Genomic DNA, 19,534 nt, shown 5'->3' with positions numbered 1-19,534 from the left:
TCAAAAATAAAATACGGAAACGGATAGAGTCCACGGTCAGTTCGGGTTGTGAGGAGGCGTTGGTGTCGGTACGGCTGCGCGTCGCCTGTCGTCGCCTTGACCGAGCCACTTAGCCACGCTCGACGAGCAGCAATTGCCTGCAACTTCAAACCAACTATTATTGACCTTCCTGATTTATTTCTTGTTATATAATGCCTACAATTTTGAAAATTTGTACAATAGTGTTAAAAAAATAAAAAAGATATTCATATACTGTCTGTCGCCCTTATTGTATTTGTAATATTGATATTGTAAACTTTCCCCAACCTCGACTCCTCCATCAACACACTATGTCTCGAATTTAAAATCAAAATTTAAATCAACTTCACATTATATCCCGCACACAGCACACAGTAGGGTAGGCAGAGGGAATCTAGTGTTACGACACTCTTTACCTTATACCTTCCATTTGAAACGCTCTACCATGTGAGAAAAATATGTTAAAAAAATCTTCTTAATTTTAATGTTCTGTGTGTACCTAATGCTCTTTTCTCTGTTTCTAGATTTACTCAAGATTGGTTTATAATGCTTTTTAATAAACACATAACGTAGATTCATTTCCAAGATTACCTAGTTTTAAAGTTTTACAAAGATTTCATAAATTCTAGATATATTTTATTAAATAATTTATACATACATGCATATACGGTGATACATGTTGTAAACGAAGGGATAACTTAAGTCCACTTTTTAAAATCTCTTGCCGGCTGCACCGTAGTGAAAGTTATTCATAATAAATTAAACGATGTACATGTAAAGCATAGTAGGGAACTATATATTTTTTACATTATTAAATATTATATTTTGGAAAGATTATATTTGATGTTTATTTCTATAATTCAATTATACACATTTTTGTAGTATTTAAGTACAGTAGAAACTCGATTAACCGGACTAATTGTTGTCGTTAGTCATCCGGATAATCGCGAATCCGTATAACCGAGGGCCGGATTACCGAGTTTCTACTGTAGTTAATAATTTAATAAATATATAAAATAAAATTCTAAAATTTATTTTTTTACAATAAATTAACAAAATAAATGATAGGTACTTGTCTCCTTATATTGACACAATATTATTCATATTTAAATGTTGTAAATTTATTTTTTTGAACGTAATTAAACACATAATGAGGATGCTGCGCCCACTAACAAACGACAGTCGAAAGCTGAGCAGTGCATAAAAGCGCGTTTCACACAACCTGTTCCACCATTAATTCTCTGAACGTATCTCGAGTTTCATGTCTTTACTGAACAACTATAATTAATTATTTTATGTTAACAGCTATAAAACGTGAAAGTTCGTGAATAACATTAGTTCATTTAGTGCATTATGGATTCTTCGGAGTTTCGCGAATGTGCAAAGGCCACTGTCGACTTGCTTATCAATTATATAGATAATATAAGAGACAGGTAAAATTATATCATTTTTTATATAATATTTACTTATATGCTGACTTGATACATTCACTTAATAATATTTCATATACCAACGTTATATATTAACTTTTAAGAACAAAATATAAAAACATCAGTAATATAATTAATAAATTATTAACGTGGTATTATAAAAAAATGTAGTAGGCAAAGCGCAGTGTTGAGTTACGCCACTCAGTATCTCGAAGCGGAGTACTAGGCCTTAAGTCTAGGTTCCCTCTACTTACTATGCTAAATGCGGAATACAGTGTAAAGCTTTAAAAATGGAAAATATAATTTGAATATTAAAATATGCCAAAATATTAAGCGAAATATCCAATATCAAAATTAATTTATAAAACACTAGCGGCCCGCCTGCGGCTTCGCACGCCTTAACTATACATTTATTTATTTAAATAATATTATTGGCAAATCGCAAAAAAAGAAGATATTATCCCACGGAAATACTAATCTCGCTGGAAATTTAGAATAATAAGTAGCTATATGTTGTTCCACGACATTCTTTATTTTCCATTGAAAGTCCCATGAAAATCGGTTCAGCAGATTAGCCCACGACTGACATACAGACAAAACATTTAAGCCCATTTGTTTGTGTTTTTTGTATTTAAAAAAACATTATATATTTAGACATATGACAATTTTCGTCATAAAAAACAGTTACAATTCTTGGATGGATTGTATGCAATCCATAATATTTTTTACATGCGAAATAATAGTAGGTACCTATATTTCCATTTAATGTATATAATTTAAAATCTAACATACATTATAATTATAATTAACTCCAGCGATTGCAAAAAGATGGTTTATCATAACTAATGAAATAGCTACTCATCAATAAGAAACAAAGCAATAGTTAGTTTTTTCAGTATTTTTTTCTGTACTCTGTTAATGACTATAGCCATTACGGCATAAGCATTTATCTAATTTTTAAACATGTTTATAAGATAATATTATGAACATAACATAATTTATAAAGAAATAATTACTAGTAATTAAGTCACATTTCAAAATTATTATTTAATTTTTTTTTCTCAGACATTGTATAATAGCAGTACAATGAACAATAGGAAAAATAACTGCTATAGCCATTACTAACAAATCTACCTGTTACACAACATTACTCTTCTTCGATGTTGATAAACGAAGAAAAGTAATTTATTTTACAGTAAATTTTGATTTTATACGCTTTAATTTATATTAATGCTGTATAAGTACTTATTTCCGCTCTCTGCTAGGAATGTTTTACCGTCAGTGGAACCTGGATATTTAATGAAAATGCTACCAGAAAACGCTCCAGAAGAACCTGAGGATTGGAAAACTCTGCTCAAAGATTTTAATGAAGTAGTTATGCCTGGAGTAAGTAACTTTTCATATAACTTTTATAAAAGTGTGATATAAGCGTGAAAAACGTTTCTTACCATAGTTTGATCTCATTTTGTAAATATATTCAAAATTATGTAATATACATGAAATTTATGTAAAACTATACGAATATCCGCAAAAATCCACCATTACAAGCCTTTATATTGCTCCAGAGTCGTCCCCCATAATAATAATCAATTCGGCTGATCTACTTAGATGTTAGCCCGGACATATACTTACCTATATAACTTTAAACCAGCGATCTTAAGTATTGATTCGTCCAAATAAATCTTAATAGGTAATTAATTGGAATTTATAACTTCCTCAATCATCCATTTTCCATCTAATAATCATAATAACGATGCTAATAAATTCGTATACAAAAAATCCTGATTGCATGCATACAAAATAAAAAAATAATTCCACCAGTATATTAAGGATTGATGATCGGAACTAAGTAGGCGTTCATTTCTTCATCCTAACACATATTATATAAATATTATTATGCATAAAACCATTTATTTAGTTAGTTCCTTTAGTTTATTATGTTTTTTTTTTACAAAATAATGGCAAATAAATGTCGTTCTTACTTAATAAGTGGGTATTCTAAAAACAATCTCTAAAGTATATGTAGATAATTATTATTAATTATAAAAATATCTAGTCTAAATCGCAGCGCCATTCAACACGCAGCACCTACAGTATTTGCCAGAAAATGGGTAACAGAGTTTCTTGCCACTAGGTTCCCTCCGCGTTCCCGGCTGTGTGCATATAAATTTATTTTTTTATTGACATACGATGTATTTCAATTTTCAGATGACGAACTGGCAGTCACCATACTTCCATGCTTACTTCCCTACTGGGTCGTCGTATGCCAGTATCATTGGAAATCTCCTTAGTGACGGATTAGGAATCGTAGGATTTACATGGGTTTGTGTTTTTTGTTCAGGTTAACATTATTTTTGTTTTATATTAGCAATTCAGCGAGTCATATTGTTTTTTATAACATTGCAACCGATCCAAATGAACGAAATTATTTACCTATACCTATTTCAATTTATTTGGGATCAAGATATTTAACTGTTTACTCTAACTATTATTTTTTACATTTTGTAACACGATATTCATTACAGATGGCCAGTCCAGCATGTACGGAGCTAGAGGTAGTGACTATGAACTGGTTAGGAAAATTACTAGGTTTGCCCGAGGAGTTTCTAAATTGTTCAGCAGGTCCTGGCGGCGGTGTTATTCAGGTAAAAAAAAGCTTTTCCTATTAATCGTTGTAATCGTTGAAATTTATATTAAATAAAATATATTTATAAATTTGTTATATTTATATTTACTTATAAAATAATACTACTTAAGTATTTGTTTCATATTATCAGGGCTCAGCAAGTGAAGCAACACTAGTGGCATTATTAGCAGCGAAGGATAAAAAAATTCGAAAGCTGAAAGAACTAGATCCAGAGTTAGATGAGTGCATAACAAAAACAAAATTTGTGGCATACACATCTGAACAATGTAATTCTTCTGTGGAGAAAGCAGGAGTGCTTGGATCGATGAAAATGAGGCTTCTAAAAAGCGATCAAAATGGTAGGTTACGAGGAGAAACATTAAAGCAAGCGTTCGAGGAGGATGAAGCTCAGGGTCTCATACCATGCTACGTTGTAGCTAACTTAGGTACCACCGGAATATGTTCTTTTGACCCCTTGTCCGAGTTAGGACCAATATGTCAAAATAAAAACGTCTGGTTACATGTCGATGCTGCATATGCTGGGGCCGCATTTATTTGTCCAGAGTACAGATATTTGATGAAGGGCATTGAATATGTCGATTCCTTTGATGTAAACGCGCATAAATGGCTACTCGTAAACTTTGATTGCTCGGCCATGTGGGTAAAAGATGGCTATGACCTAATCAATGCTTTCGACGTACAGCGTATTTACTTAGATGACGTAAACGCTACAGTAAAAATACCCGATTATAGACATTGGCAAATGCCACTAGGACGCCGATTTAGATCCCTTAAACTGTGGTCAGTCTTAAAAATGTACGGAGCTAGTGGACTTAGAAACTTTATTAGAGAACAAATAAGTCTAGCACAATATTTTGCAAAGTTAGCTCAATCGGATAATAGATTCATAGTAGAACCAGAACCGAGCATGGGACTAGTTTGTTTTAGACTTGAAAAAGGTGATAAAATAACTAAACAATTGTTAAAAAACTTAACTGATAAGAAACAGGTGTTTATGGTGGCATGCACATATAGAGGGCGATATGTTATACGCTTCGTTGTATGCTCGCAGTATACTACGAAAGACGATGTAGAAATTAGCTGGAATGTAATAAAAAATGAAGCCAACCAGCTTTACCAGAAGGAAATAAACGCCAAACCTCAGTCGATTTCTACGCTTGAGCATTTGGAAACTTTAACAATTTGTGAGAAATCTAAATAAACATAAGAAATATTAAACTAAGTACTGTTAGGTGTTATTATAAAATATATGGATATGGCTGGGATACGCATAGGTAGTGTTTTAATAAATATATTATTATCATAAGGTAGATGCACTTAAATGAAGAAGATTAAATAGACGTACCTACCTACCAATTACAATGTAAATATTAAATAAATATAGCTCTTGAATAATATGGAAACGTAATGTTAATAGTAAATAAATTATTACATAAAATAAAAAAAAGTTATTTTATTAAATTTCCCAATAAAAAGAATCGGAAGAAAGTACTTTCTTTTGCATGTATTTCTGTAATTAATGCACACAGTACAAGTTCATTTAATTTTTAATATTAGGTACTGTCGGGTTCATTATATCAGTGAAACAATTTCTCTCATGTATCTTCCATGTACACCGTGTTCCGTGTACCCTTCGATAACAATTTTATTACAAGTAACCTCCTCCTTTTACAGAAGTCGGTGAAAAATCTTTGTCATATCGTCCTGGACACGACATCTTTTACGCTAAGAAAATTTTGCATTGTTATCACGTTAGCAAAGTTTCAAGCAAATCTGACTGCAAAAAATGACTCAAAATAGCATTTTAAAATTAACAATGATTAATAAAAGCGTGTAAAAAATCATGTTTACGTACAGTTCTTGTTAGTATAATTTATCTTTATATAATTTACGTATGATGAATTACTTAAATTGTGAAAAAAAAACAATAATTCACCTTTTTATAAAAACATTATTTAATTTAAATATTTAAATACAACTACAAGTGCCACTGACACAAATCCCGTAAGAGTATCCCTTAGGAAGACAGTGTTCTTGACAACTGGCATCTTCTGTAGCTTCTTCGTGAGCACATTCTAAGCGGCCCAGAAGGACGGGGGCAGCTGAAACGAAGCATTTTATAATATCAGAAAACCATTTTTTTACTTTAAAATTCGTTTATATTATTTTTTACTATAACAAAAATAATACTGCAGTGGCGAATTAAGCTTGTATCTAAATTACCTACTTATAATTTTAAAATCGGAATGAACTAGCAATTAATAAGGAATACACACATTTCTTATGTTTTTACTTAATTTATAATTAAAAATGACGATTCTTGTTCACTAAAGTTACTTACTTACTTTAACAAAAACAGATACTTGAAGGTCATCAAAATTCATCTAAGCTTAGATATATTTATTATTGTTTAATACCTATGCTACACATCATTACTTACTCCAGTATATTAACTATTAAGTTTAAGAAAGAAAAATAATAATATGTACCTGGTACGATGGATTGAAGTCGCTTTGTTTCTTGGAAATTTGTAGATTGCAGCTCCGGTACAATTGCAGCAATTTTATCTCTAGGTAATGCATTAATATTATGCAACAGAGTGATCGAGACTACAAAAAACAATAAGGAAAACCCTTTACGTTCCATTTTAAACGTGATTTAGTCTCTTTCAGAATATGACTTAGCAATACTCAAAACACTATTTGAATCTACAATGAGCTAGCATTTACTTATATACAAATGTTCAGTAACCTCTTTATACATGTACTTACTTATTAATATGTAATAGTATGTATATGAGTCACTGTTGACCGTAGACGTTGAGTAATATCATAATAACAAACAACTGCAATGACTAACAAACAAACGGACAGAAATTTGGATGTATTTAACTTTGATGTTTATAACGGGAAAATAATACATATAAGTAATATGTGTGTAGTCTGTACGCACCTAAGTAAGCCTTGCATATAGAAAAAACGTGTGTGGGAAAGGGTTATTATCAGATACACTTATTACGTACCTTTTATATAAATATAAATTGCCTAATAATTGTTTTTTTTTTATTTGAGAAATACTTAAGATAGTTACTTAGGGAAAACTACAATAATGATTTTGCCACGTGTTACGGTGCTAGGTGACGTAATATAATTTGTTTAAGTATTTGTAATAATAATGACAAATTTGTTTTAAATTTATTTTATCTTGTATTCGTTTTATTGTTAAGTTGGTATAAAGAAAATAAAAAAATGTGCAAAATAATCTGTCAGTGTCACGTATAGTAGAAAAAACATGAATAATATTCTCCATTCGACGTGACATTGGCGAAGTGAATAGTGCTGAACTGGCACGCACGGAGCGCTATAAATAAAGGCCAACACGAATAATATAAAGCAGTAAAATAAATGCTTTATTGGAATACACAAGAAATTTACACAAGAAACAATTTGTACGATAATAATCGCATTAGTGATACACTGTGTTGAAAATTTGTAGAATATGATGATGTAAATTATGTAAAAAAGTAAAATTTGCAGAATATGAACTGATATAAGTAGATATGGTAGTTGATGGGCTGGTTCTAACACTAAAACAAACAAACATTGTTATTGTTTATGGTATGGTATGTTTTTTGATTATGGCGTTCCGAGCGTGCCAGTTCGCCAATGTCACGTTCTTTCGTGAATAGTGGAGAAGACACGAAGGTTGTTTTTTCAACTTCACGCTGTATCCCGCACACAGCAGGGCAGGCAGAGAACCTCGTTCCCCACTTTCCGCCGATTTCTGGAGGTATTGCGTGTTGAGTGGTGGAACTCAACGTCGCGCTTTGCCTCGACACCAGAGCGAAGAAATGAAAATAAAAACTTAAATAAATATTTCCTTTCCTCGAGTGGGGATCGAATCCACAACCAGTCGATTACAATATAAAGTCGATTATAATAATAAAAAAAATAGAAATACCAAATAAAAGCTAAATAAAATTTATTTAAAAAAAAAAAAACCATATACAAGATTCTTATATTCCAACTGTAAAATAAGTCTGTGCAAGATTAAACTAAATTAAAGGAAGATTTTTAGAATATAATTCCTTTTACAATACATCTGTTGAGGTTATTTATATTGTAATTGGAATCTTAGTCAATAAGTATACAATAAATAAGATTTAATCAAATATATCATCATAAGTTAATAGTGTACGCTTAGAATCTTTTTGCGGTGGAGGATTTCTTGGTGTAGTAGCTGGCGTCCAAGATCCTGCAGGTTGAGGGGGTTTCTTAGTAAATGTAATTCTCCACCCTTCTTCACAGCCATCAAGGGTATTTAGGGCATGTGTGGCCATTTCAACAGTTTCAAATGAAAGATATACCCTGTAGTACAAATAATGCTACAATTATATTAAATAAAACTCTAAAATTATTTTTTTTTTAATTTAAATAGTTTTATATTTTCTCTTAGTCACTGATAGAAAAAAATTGTTTTGAAAACATAATTGATTTGAGAAATTTGTAATATTAAAACTGACTTAAGACTTTCATCACAGTGAAAAAAACTTGATGTCTTTCATGTCAGTGAAAAAAAGACAACCTATTATTGTAGATATTCAACAGTAGGTAAATTTTGAAACTTATTAAAAACAATGTACATGGATAGCATTTTACAAACTTACTTATCATCATCTGGTTCTTGTGTATATGTAAATGGTTCGCATGAAGCTAAACGGCGCCTGACAACTTCCTCAGTAATCTTTGTCCCAACTATTTGTAAGTATGTTGTTTTTCCATTATTATTTGTTGTTTCTACCGGATTGTTTCTAGCACTTTTCTCTTCTCTTAAAAATATGATTAATATTATTATGAACAAGTATTTAATGAACACAATTTAAACAACACAATTTAGGCAACATGACAGCTAGTTTCACTTATATGAATATTTTTGTCTAGCATTTGGCTTATCAACCATGAAGCTTGCCTCTTATTTTTTTTAGTGTAAAACCAAATATACTATTAGTTGCAAGCTTGAGTATATATATCTATACTTCTAATAAAATCATAATGGTGTCTGTACATAGAAGATGTATAAGAAAAAATATTATTGGTTGACATTTTTCTTAAAAACATTTGTCATATGAGCATTTCTACTTTAACATAAGTGAGCATGTGCCTTTAGTTGGAGCTACCTCCAAAAGGCCCGTTTTTAAGTTAGTAAGTAAGCATACTATCTTAACTACATATAAGACTATTAACCCTCAAAATATCAGCTTTGCTAATAAGACGGTCCTGGGATATTTAGAACTGGGGACCAGTTCTAAATATATTTAGAATCAAAAATTACTTACTTCTCTCTAGCTGTTACAAATGATTCATATAAATATTTAACACGAGGTGCAGATTTTTCTTCAGGAGGTGGTGGTTCTTGTGATGCACTGAAAGGCTGGTACGAAGCGACACCACCAGTTGATCCAGTTGATCCACTAAGTTTACGTTCTCTACCTTTAAAATATTTATAAAATATTATTTTCTATTTTCAATAAACCTACGTTATATTATATAAATTAAACAAATACCAGCTCTTGGTCTTTTAAATGTAGCATTTTGTGGTTGAGGTGGAGGGCTTTTAATTGCTTGTATCGCTCCACTTTTGATTAGCTTCCGTGCTATTTCACGAGCATCTCGTGCTTCTGTGGGACGTTTAGGTAAAATCGGTTTTTCAGGTTCTTGCTTTGGTGCTTTTAAGGCTTGGAGAGCTTTTTTCTTTTTTTTTAGTTTTTGATACTTTGCTTGAAGCATCAATTCTTCTTCTGTTAAATTAGAAGGAAAATGTAAATATACCATTTCGTAGGCACTGTGTCGATTATAAGTAAAAAGTATTTTATTATTTTTATTTTGCGGTAATAAAACTGCACGAAAACTAGAATTCAGTAAGACTGTCAACTGTCAGTGTCAAGTTTTGTCAATACATGCATAGCACAGAGCACATATACCAATGGATGTGATTTGTCAATCAATGTGAAGGAGGTGATTTGTCAATCGCAGTGGTCATCATCTGACGACATTGACCAGTAAATAAGTAGATTTATTCTACTAAAATTCGAATACTATATCGAGTAGGTAGAATTTACTCAAATAATTGTATAAAAAATATCATCTGTATTAGGGATGCCCGATGTTAGAAAATCATCGATGTCAACTTCCTCCTGGCATTAATCCCGGCTATTGCCAGGGTCTGCTCTCCTACTCAACCTACTCCACTTTCCACGGTCTTTTGTGTAACTACATCGAAGTCAACGTCGAAGCTAAAGCATCGATGTTCGATAAAAATTGAAAGAAAAACATCGATGTTAGGGCATCAATGTCAGCCAACAACGATATTTTTTTGCACATATCGTCATTAATAACAAAAAATACGAGACGCACGAGTCGACAGCTCCCCGCCCTCTAATATCGATTGTGTGGATTATGTGTCCCTGCTGACATCGATGTTACGATGTTTTATCGTAATCGTCAATACGACGATCGATGTTAATCGAAAATCGATGATCATCGGGCATCCCTAATCTGTATTTCAGAATAGTGGAGCTGTCATTATGAAGAAAACAATTTTCCATTAAATTGCAAAGTTGAAAATACCGAACACGAACATGTTTCGCGTTTTAAAAAATGTCACACCTTTTCTTTCCAAAAATGTTCTTCAACGGTCACAACAAGAAAATAATGTTTTCATGTTAATTCAAGCAAAATGCTTATCGGACTCTGGTAAATATTTAAAATTTCGTAATGTTATAACATGCGATTAACGTTAGATATTTAGTCTTTTTATACAATAAATTTTTAATTTGCTCACTTATAATATGAATGTCCTATTTTTTATAGCCAATGAAAAATTTTCTTTAAAACATGAAGAAGTTGGCCGACCGCTGTATTTCGATGCACAAGCAACAACTCCTGTTGTGAGTAGTACAAGTTATGATAAAAACTAGAAATATATTTGAAAATTTGAGTTCAATAATTAAAAAAACCTTTTTTTAGGATCCTAGAGTACTTGATGCAATGCTACCATATCTGGTAAACTATCATGGAAATCCACATTCTCGAACTCATGCATATGGTTGGGAAAGTGAGGCAGGTGTAGAAAAAGCCAGAGAGCAAGTGGCTAACCTCATAGGTGCAGACCCAAAAGAAATAGTATTTACTTCTGGAGCTACAGAGTCAAATAATATTTCTGTAAAAGGAGTTGCCCATTTTTATGCATCACGAAAAAAACATATTGTTACAACACAAATAGTAAGTAAATCAATATATATAATATTTCTCCCTTCCGTAGTATTTACTATATATAACCTTTAATAACCAGGAACATAAATGTGTACTGGATTCCTGCCGTGCACTTGAAGGAGAAGGTTTCAAAATTACATATTTACCTGTTGGACAAAACGGAATTATAAATTTAAAAGAACTGGAAGAAGCACTCACACCTGAAACAAGCTTGGTTTCAATAATGACAGTAAATAATGAAATAGGTATAAGAATATTTTATGTCTATATATATTGCTTGTTTAATAAAAATATAAATATTATTTTTCATTCAAATTTATTATTGTAGGAGTCAAACAACCAATTGCTGAAATTGGAGCAATATGTAAAAAAAAGAATATATTTTTTCATACTGATGCAGCCCAAGCTATTGGCAAAGTACCTTTAGATGTCAATAGTATGAATATAGATCTTATGTCTATTTCTGGTCACAAAATATATGGTCCAAAAGGTGTAGGTGCTCTTTATATTAGACGCAGGCCTAGAGTACGAGTTGAACCTATCCAAAGTGGGGGTGGACAAGAAAGAGGAATGAGAAGTGGAACTGTGCCTACACCTTTGGTTGTGGGATTAGGTACAAAAATATTATACATAATTTGTTATCATTATTGAAGCCTTCTCAGTACAGTGGAACAAGGTTTGACAGTAAATGCAATAGTTGTGGGTTCAGCTATCACTTAGGGTAATGATTATACTTAAATTAGTGTCTCAAAATTTGGATAGAAAGTGGCGAACCAAGTGTCTTAGCATTATCTTCCTTCTGATGTCTTTTTTAAGCTAGAATTGTCTTTATTTATTCAAAAATAATAATTTAATAATTAACTAATATTTAAAAGATATTTATACAAGTAAAGAATTATTGTATAATTTTTTTCTATTTTAGCATACAGATAATGGAGGTTTAATCCTTTTAAAATGTGTTTTGTATATATAATTTATAATAAATAATCAAACACTTAATGATGAAAAAAATAAGCAATATTTTTAATTTGTATTAAAAATTTATATCACTACTTAAATACTTTTTTTAATATTAAAAAAAGGTGCAGCTTGTGAACTAGCACAACATGAAATGACTTATGATCATGCTTGGATGGAGAAACTAGCGCAAAGATTCTTAGACAAAATATATTCTAGATTGAAACATGTCATAAGAAATGGTGACCCTAACCAGTCATATCCTGGATGCATAAATTTGTCATTTGCATATGTAGAAGGTGAGAATATTTTTAACTTTTACTTAAATGAAACAATAATATTCAAAAATAAAAGAGATGTTTTATCAACCTAGATGAAGTGATGCTAAATATAAAAAAAATTGTGCCACTTGTACACACATAGTATTTCATTTTGAGATCCACTGTTCCATTTTATTTTTCATTATCTCAAAATTTAGTATGTTGGTTGATTTTCATCATGAAAACAAGAAAATATATAGTGTAAAATTAAGGATTGGAGTGTCTGTCCAATATGTGGGATACATTGTGAAGCTATTTGTACTGATATTGCATTATTTCCAAGGTGAATCATTATTGATGGCATTGAAGGATGTAGCTCTATCAAGTGGCTCAGCTTGCACCTCCGCATCTCTTGAGCCATCCTATGTTCTAAGAGCTATTGGAACTGATGAAGATCTTGCCCATAGTTCAATCAGGTAATTATTTCTTTATTCATATTATTCCAACTCTTTTGTTCCAACTAATTATAAATGTTATATGACTCTGATATAATCTATTGTCATTTTCTTATAATTTTTATGGTTATAATTTTGATGACATTTGATTTTTTACAAAATTTCATATAAACATTATATTTTTGTGTTCTCCATACAATGTGACATTTGCAAAGTGATTTTGTGCTTAACTGGCACGCTTGAAATGCCATAATTAAAGAACAGAACAGACATTATATTTTTTCTTTTTATAAAATATGCAGATTTGGGTTAGGAAGATTTACGACAATTGAAGAAGTAGACTATACAGCTGAAAAAACAATCAGACATGTTGAGCGTTTAAGAGAGATGAGTCCCCTATGGGAAATGGTCCAAGAAGGAGTTGATATAAAAACCATACAATGGTCACAGCATTAAACATAAAATTCCAAGTATAAAAATTTAAATTTTTAGACATTAAATTAGTAAAAATGATCTGGCAATTGTGAAATCAATATAATTTCGATTTTGGAGGATGACACAAACTTGTGATAACAGTTATGTAATGTGATAATATAATGAGAAATGTAATGACAATGTCAATATTTTCTTTCTTAACTTTTTTCATATCATTTACTTATAAAGACATCGCTGTTACTAGTCTATCAAATATGTTAATAGTACTATTTGTTTTATGTTACAATTGTATAAACTTGTAATATGTATTGTTGGACACGAAAATATGTCTTATACTGCTTTTTACAATTTAGAATCACACTATAGCATTGATAACATGTTTGACATATGTTGTATTCTGTAAAAAAAAAAATATTTACTGTAAAATAATAAAAGCAGATTAAAAAATAATTTTGCATCTTTAATTTAAATAAAACCCTACTTATTTATTTTGAAATCATTTTTATGTTATATTTTATACAACTTTGTTTGGTCTTAATATTAATGATTTAAGATTACTATTATGCTCCAGCCCCCAAAGTTGGTTGGCAGAGAGAACCTAGAGTCAAGACACTACACGCACTGCACTGTGACGGTCTCAAAAATTAATATTAAAAAAAACAAATCTACTTCACACTGTATTCCCGCACACACTAGGGTAAGCAGAAGGAATCTAGTGTTAAGACTCCATTCCCCACTTTCCGCGGAATTTTAGAGGCGTTGAGTGGCGAAATTCAACGCTGGTCTTTGCCTCGATGATATTAAGATGGTGTAAAAAAATCTTTACTTTTCCTAATGGCCACAAATCTATAGGAAGCATTCAAGTTAATAAAAAATATTACAAATATCATTGTTATTTTAAAAAGATAGATGCATTATGTATTATCTTCCAAATGACTCATTACAAATTACTTAATGGGTGCCATAGCAAGTATAAAACAATATTATTAACTTTATTTAACTTTTAATATTCAATTTCATGTCAATGGTTAATAATGTACAAGAAAGTATTTTAATCTAATTTGGGATTGTGGATGCTTAAGACATTAAGACACTTATATATAATAATAGCTAGCTACTGACTTCACTACATGAAGCTTATAGTAATTTAAGGTAGAGTATTAATAAAACATAATTAAAGCAATGAATTACTGATTTTTAATTAAAAAATACTTGTTTAATATGTTAAGAGATTACAGTTAACATTTATATATTTATTATCAAATTGATACCGTAGAATAAATACAAGGTTTGCCATAACACAACCACTGTTAAATAAAATGCATTTGCAAAACGAATTAAACAAAATTAAAGCTTCCAGCTTCCAGCTCTTAAAATTATGATTTACAAATAACATAACAAAATTAATTAAGAATTTTCTACAATACTAGAGAAAAATATGGTGAGTATATTTATCTAAAAGCTGCACCTGTTGTATATTGACCTTATTATAAAGTAGAGCAGAACTAGCATACAGTTTAAAGCTCAATGTGTTATTTGAATCTTTAGCTTCATGCTATATCCCGCATATTCTGCTGGCACAGGGAGCCTAGTGTTAAGACATGTTGTTCCCTACATTGATACATAGCCTTCTGATTGGTGAGGCTCAATGCTGCGTTTTATCTTGTTAACAGAGCAAGAAAATCAAAATAATCCATTTCTCTATGAGGAAATCAAATTAACAATATAAAGTCAGAAGATGTTGCTGTGCCACATTGGCCTCTTAATGTAATAATAAGTTTACATTTTATACATAAAATTATCATAGACATGGAAAATTAATGTATTTTTTTTCTATTAAAAAATTAAGTTATACACATTATACAATGCGGGATATTTATTTAGTAAAAATATAAAAATCTACAATATTGTTATATTCATTTGAACCTTATGGAATTTATCTTTAACCTATTGATATTTAAAATGATATTAGTATTATATGTTACTGAGGGTAGTCACATGGTAAAATTCTAATTTGTGATTCCATATTTATTAATCATACTGCATATACTATTATTAGAAGAGTAAATAAATAAAATAATGACTTAGAGAAAACCTTAAAAATAATTAAGAAGCAATACAATATTACACAGTGAATTGCAATTATTAAAATAACACATATGTATGATATGGTTTTAAGTCTATTTGAAAACTAAGAAAAGTTTCAGGTACTTAAATAGATAAGAAGATCTATGTATAATGCCTAAAAGAAATGTAAACAAAACATACAACAGTATAAAGTAATACTTCATTAATACAATCAAATTCAACTGCAGAAAATACTTCAGAAACATAAGTAATAATAATTATTTGTGCTATTGCTTAAAATTTATTAACCACAGAGATTACAACTTTGAGACTATATTATATCTAAAATAATAATGTCTAACACAATAAATACTACAGTATATATGTTGAAATTAAATCAAGTCATTGTCAAGTCAAATTCGTCATATATAAGTTAAACGATTCAATTATGTTATAATGATTAACTGTTTTTTTTCAAATCTAAGACTTTTCACTTCATGCTTGGTATGAGTACAGTATAAATATAACTTTTTTTTTTGATTAAGCCTAAACTTAACTTAAAAGTTTTTTTATTTTCAAAACAATCATGGTACCTATTCAGTTAGTATATTCTAACATTCAAAATAGCACTGTTTAAATATATTTAGCATTGTATAATAAGTTCAAAAACTGATCACAAGTTCAGTAAACATCACCATTATAAATGGATAAAGCCAAGCCTTGTAAAAACCGGTAATTAATAAAACTGTAGATTAAAAACACAAGATAGCTAAAAATGATAAGTTGTTAGGTTGTTTATATTGTTAACATTTTTCTAACACAAATAATTTTGTATTCATGTCACTATTGTTGCATGCATATTTCTTTAATTTATTACATAAAATTGTCGTAAAAGGAAAATATCATGTATATTAGTCTGAGCAACTCATCATCTTTAGTATATAAAAATTAACAACTACAGGACGGCTCCTCCGGGGGTTCTGGATTTGTTATTTTGAAGCTATTGTGATCTAACCGCTGAAGCTCAATTCTGGATCTAGTAGACTCAACTAACTGTTGAGCTATATCTGTAAACATTTCATCCAAGCCTTGTCCACTTTTACAAGATGTTTTATAAGTACTGCTGATGAGGTTATGACACTGTTCGCTAAAAATTCAATCATATCAGGTTACGGACAATTATTGTATTAGCAACATGTAATAATGAAAATGATATAATAATATATTTACCAAAAGTTTTCTATATCAGTGTCTGTAACTTGGGGGCATATTCCTTCTAGATCAGATTTATTGCCACACAAGTATATTTTCGCATTTTCAGCATACGTCACGATATCCAGGAGATGTTGGCTTAATACATGAAATGAAGAAGCATTGTCCAAAGAAAATACAAGAATAGCTGCCTCAGCATATTTGTAATAGCTCGATGTAACAGACGCTATTCTTTCCATTCCGCCAGTATCCCATAGCTGTAACTATAATTTACTTTTAACTATAAAACTGCTAATTATAATATATTCATAAACATATAATCAAATAAGCAAATAACCTTGACATCTTTGTCTCCCACCCGGTACATCTTTTCGAAGTGATCCAAACCTAAGGTTGACCTTCTGTCAGAATTGGGCATAAAAGTATTATTAATAAATCGCCGAAATATAGAGCTTTTCCCCACACCATATTCACCACATAGAATAACTTTTAATATTGGAACTTTTACAATAGCCATTGTCGATTTCGTTGTTTTGACTTTAATAAATATTATTGTCTACTTTGGTAAATTTTCATTTTACAAAATAATCATTGGTTTAAGTCATAATTCAATATAAATCACAGCTGTATGTCTCTTGCTGAATTAATACGTTATGATTACACCACATTTAGTAAGAGACAAGAGTTGAAAATTGAAAATTTCGGCACTTCTAATCAAAAACACAGACAAAAACCGATATAAATATATATTATATGATTGTATGTATATGTAAGCGTAAGGTATGATAACCACAGACGATAACTAAAAATAAAATGTAGCTATAGCCTTCTGTATAAGATAAAATTTATGTGCGTTCAAAAGACCAATTTTTACTATTTGGTTGTCATTGTTCAGATTATTTAATATTTCTATTATTAAGGTGGATAAATGAAATATTTCTATATTATTTGATTTTAATTTTTATTCTGTGTTTATTTGTTAAAGCCTGGAGGAGCACATCGGCCGGCTCTCGTCCAAGGACATCGCCCCGTGGCACTCAAGACCGCCAGATGCGCGCCGTCTCCCTAGGGATCTCCCCCCCCCCCCCCTCCCCCCAATATCCGACTCCTGAGCTGTGGCCTCGGTCGCTGGTCGCCTAAGCTGGGCCTCTCTCGGGTAGCCGAGGGTCTCACCCGGCTGGGCTGATCGCCCAGGCGACTCTAGCTCATCCTCCCCCTCCTAGCCCCCATCTTCCCCAAAACTACTTCCCCCTCGGAGAAGTAGCGCCTTCACAGCCACAACCCGAAGACGCGCCTATTTTAATAGGTGCAGAATAAAACCCGGTAATAGGGACTCTCCCTGATGCCGCTCCCCACGCTCCCTCATGATGAGCAAGAAGGAAGAAAACACGCTCATTTTTCATTTCATATCAGTAGTTCCTGAGATAAGCGCGTTCAATCAAATGGTGTCTTTATATTTATTTTAAAAGCCGAAAATATAATACACCATATAATATTAATAAAATAAACATAATAATTTACAAAGATAGCTATAAGCTTTATTAGAGGCCGTCGTGGAGCAGGGGCACACGGATATGACTGTAACACGACCATTGTGGGTTTGATCGTTCGAAAGCTAAAACCCGGTGTTGAGTTCCGACACTCAACACACAATGCCTCGAAAAATTCGCCGGAAAGAAGGGAACTGAGTGTCTTAATACTAGGTTCCCACTGCCTACTCTAGTATATATGGGATACAGCGTGAAGCTGATTTTTTTGTTTGCTTATAATTTTATTTTGTTATAATTATAACATAAGGTAAGTGACGGTAACTTCGTGATAGTACGTGGTTTCGTGAGTTTTGCTTCTGGCAAAAATAATAAGCAATTTAAGTATTATTTACGGAAACTATATATTGGTATATAATCTTTATACTTTCAACTGTCTAAAAACTAAGTAACAATATTTTAATGATAAAATTGAGCGTATAGCGACATTTTAAACGCAGAGTTGGCTACAAACTGCATTGTAACGTGTCTGCGATGCTTGCGACCGTAAGACTAGGGTAAGAATTTCTTAAGGTTGTAGAAAGACAAAGGTAAGTTATTCGAATAAAACATTGAATATATGCTTTTTTGTATTCTATAATTAAATATTTTATTGAAAAAAAAAATAGATGGAAGCATAAAATTCTTTTAAAATTGTAATAAATCGATTCACGAAATAGCAGACATTTTATTTATCAAGTGTCCGCTATTTCGTGTTACTACCGAATTAGGGAAATCTTAGATACTTTTTAATAAATTTATATTTATGTTATAACTAAGATAATTTAAATTTAAAGCTTAAAATCAGTTACTGTATTTATTAAAGTTTCTCGTGATCGAAATTCGGTATATGTTTTGTCCACTTAAATTTCTATATTACTATTTTAAAGGTAACCTGAATTGCTAATTTTAAGCTAAATTCGTATAGGTACTGCCAATGTAATTTTATTTTTTAATCAACCTTTATAATTTATTTTTGTGTATTTTATCGAATATACGTGGTTGTTAATGATTACTTTACATAATGTAAAAAATACTGAATAAACAGAACTGCGGAAGTTACTAAAATCAGTAACACGAAATAAGATCCCCTACATTTCATTATTTTCTCTAACTTCGTGACAAATAAATCTACGTAAAATCAGCACATTGACTTCTTTGTCTTTGTTAATAGTGTTTATCTTAGTCTTGTTATAAGTCTAAATAAAGATCTTTTTATTTTTTCAAGAATTTTTCAGGAATATAATATATACCTA

The 19,534-nt window shown here is 30.9% G+C and overlaps 5 protein-coding genes across 5 annotated transcripts; 2 read left to right on the top strand and 3 right to left on the bottom strand.

Annotated features, from left to right (window-relative positions):
• The first annotated feature begins 1,239 nt into the window (after nucleotides 1–1,239).
• LOC146541384 (aromatic-L-amino-acid decarboxylase-like) lies at nucleotides 1,240–5,542 on the top strand. Its single transcript, XM_085208032.1, has 5 exons — nucleotides 1,240–1,451; nucleotides 2,714–2,834; nucleotides 3,657–3,770; nucleotides 3,974–4,093; nucleotides 4,226–5,542. Exons 1-5 carry the CDS (start codon nucleotides 1,372–1,374, stop codon nucleotides 5,294–5,296), a joined length of 1,506 nt encoding a protein of 501 aa, XP_085064158.1. The 5' UTR covers nucleotides 1,240–1,371; the 3' UTR covers nucleotides 5,297–5,542.
• Nucleotides 5,543–6,026: 484 nt separating this feature from the next.
• LOC146541383 (uncharacterized) lies at nucleotides 6,027–6,940 on the bottom strand. The gene is made up of 2 exons (XM_085208060.1): nucleotides 6,585–6,940; nucleotides 6,027–6,197 (listed from the first exon to the last, which is right to left on the bottom strand). The coding sequence occupies exons 1-2, from the start codon at nucleotides 6,739–6,741 to the stop codon at nucleotides 6,064–6,066; spliced, it is 291 nt and encodes a 96-aa protein (XP_085064186.1). The 5' UTR covers nucleotides 6,742–6,940; the 3' UTR covers nucleotides 6,027–6,063.
• Nucleotides 6,941–8,059: 1,119 nt separating this feature from the next.
• Nucleotides 8,060–10,045, bottom strand: Nelf-E (negative elongation factor E). Its single transcript, XM_085208048.1, has 4 exons — nucleotides 9,659–10,045; nucleotides 9,431–9,584; nucleotides 8,762–8,923; nucleotides 8,060–8,462 (listed from the first exon to the last, which is right to left on the bottom strand). The coding sequence occupies exons 1-4, from the start codon at nucleotides 9,924–9,926 to the stop codon at nucleotides 8,258–8,260; spliced, it is 789 nt and encodes a 262-aa protein (XP_085064174.1). The 5' UTR covers nucleotides 9,927–10,045; the 3' UTR covers nucleotides 8,060–8,257.
• Nucleotides 10,046–10,652: 607 nt separating this feature from the next.
• Nfs1 (Nfs1 cysteine desulfurase) lies at nucleotides 10,653–13,923 on the top strand. Its single transcript, XM_085208045.1, has 8 exons — nucleotides 10,653–10,847; nucleotides 10,965–11,041; nucleotides 11,121–11,375; nucleotides 11,446–11,611; nucleotides 11,695–11,979; nucleotides 12,449–12,622; nucleotides 12,927–13,059; nucleotides 13,341–13,923. The coding sequence occupies exons 1-8, from the start codon at nucleotides 10,733–10,735 to the stop codon at nucleotides 13,492–13,494; spliced, it is 1,359 nt and encodes a 452-aa protein (XP_085064171.1). The 5' UTR covers nucleotides 10,653–10,732; the 3' UTR covers nucleotides 13,495–13,923.
• A 724-nt stretch (nucleotides 13,924–14,647) lies between these two features.
• Nucleotides 14,648–17,524, bottom strand: RabX6 (RAS oncogene family member RabX6). Its single transcript, XM_085208049.1, has 3 exons — nucleotides 17,090–17,524; nucleotides 16,771–17,015; nucleotides 14,648–16,687 (listed from the first exon to the last, which is right to left on the bottom strand). The coding sequence occupies exons 1-3, from the start codon at nucleotides 17,267–17,269 to the stop codon at nucleotides 16,489–16,491; spliced, it is 624 nt and encodes a 207-aa protein (XP_085064175.1). The 5' UTR covers nucleotides 17,270–17,524; the 3' UTR covers nucleotides 14,648–16,488.
• Nucleotides 17,525–19,534: the final 2,010 nt, after the last annotated feature.

Source organism: Heliconius melpomene, chromosome 1, assembly GCF_056956725.1.
Source record: "Heliconius melpomene rosina isolate 202511_hmr_F chromosome 1, ASM5695672v1, whole genome shotgun sequence".
In the NCBI taxonomy this organism is placed as follows: domain Eukaryota; kingdom Metazoa; phylum Arthropoda; class Insecta; order Lepidoptera; family Nymphalidae; genus Heliconius; species Heliconius melpomene.
The sequence above is the reverse complement of the archived record's forward strand: the minus strand, read 5'-3'. Positions and strand labels throughout refer to the sequence as shown.

Coding starts and splice junctions, on each gene's coding strand:
- RabX6 (XM_085208049.1), bottom strand. CDS start 17,269: ATGGCTATTGTAAAAGTTCCAATATTAAAAGTTATTCTATGTGGTGAA. Junction 17,016..17,089: donor TGGGAGACAAAGATGTCAAG/GTTATTTGCTTA, acceptor AGTAAATTATAG/TTACAGCTATGGGATACTGG. Junction 16,688..16,770: donor ACTGATATAGAAAACTTTTG/GTAAATATATTA, acceptor TTGAATTTTTAG/CGAACAGTGTCATAACCTCA.
- Nelf-E (XM_085208048.1), bottom strand. CDS start 9,926: ATGGTATATTTACATTTTCCTTCTAATTTAACAGAAGAAGAATTGATG. Junction 8,924..9,430: donor TTTGTAACAGCTAGAGAGAA/GTAAGTAATTTT, acceptor CATATTTTTAAG/AGAAGAGAAAAGTGCTAGAA. Junction 8,463..8,761: donor CAAGAACCAGATGATGATAA/GTAAGTTTGTAA, acceptor TTTGTACTACAG/GGTATATCTTTCATTTGAAA.
- LOC146541383 (XM_085208060.1), bottom strand. CDS start 6,741: ATGGAACGTAAAGGGTTTTCCTTATTGTTTTTTGTAGTCTCGATCACT. Junction 6,198..6,584: donor ACTTCAATCCATCGTACCAG/GTACATATTATT, acceptor GCTTCGTTTCAG/CTGCCCCCGTCCTTCTGGGC.
- Nfs1 (XM_085208045.1), top strand. CDS start 10,733: ATGTTTCGCGTTTTAAAAAATGTCACACCTTTTCTTTCCAAAAATGTT. Junction 10,848..10,964: donor AAAATGCTTATCGGACTCTG/GTAAATATTTAA, acceptor TATTTTTTATAG/CCAATGAAAAATTTTCTTTA. Junction 12,623..12,926: donor GTCATTTGCATATGTAGAAG/GTGAGAATATTT, acceptor ATTATTTCCAAG/GTGAATCATTATTGATGGCA.
- LOC146541384 (XM_085208032.1), top strand. CDS start 1,372: ATGGATTCTTCGGAGTTTCGCGAATGTGCAAAGGCCACTGTCGACTTG. Junction 1,452..2,713: donor ATAGATAATATAAGAGACAG/GTAAAATTATAT, acceptor GCTCTCTGCTAG/GAATGTTTTACCGTCAGTGG. Junction 4,094..4,225: donor CTGGCGGCGGTGTTATTCAG/GTAAAAAAAAGC, acceptor TCATATTATCAG/GGCTCAGCAAGTGAAGCAAC.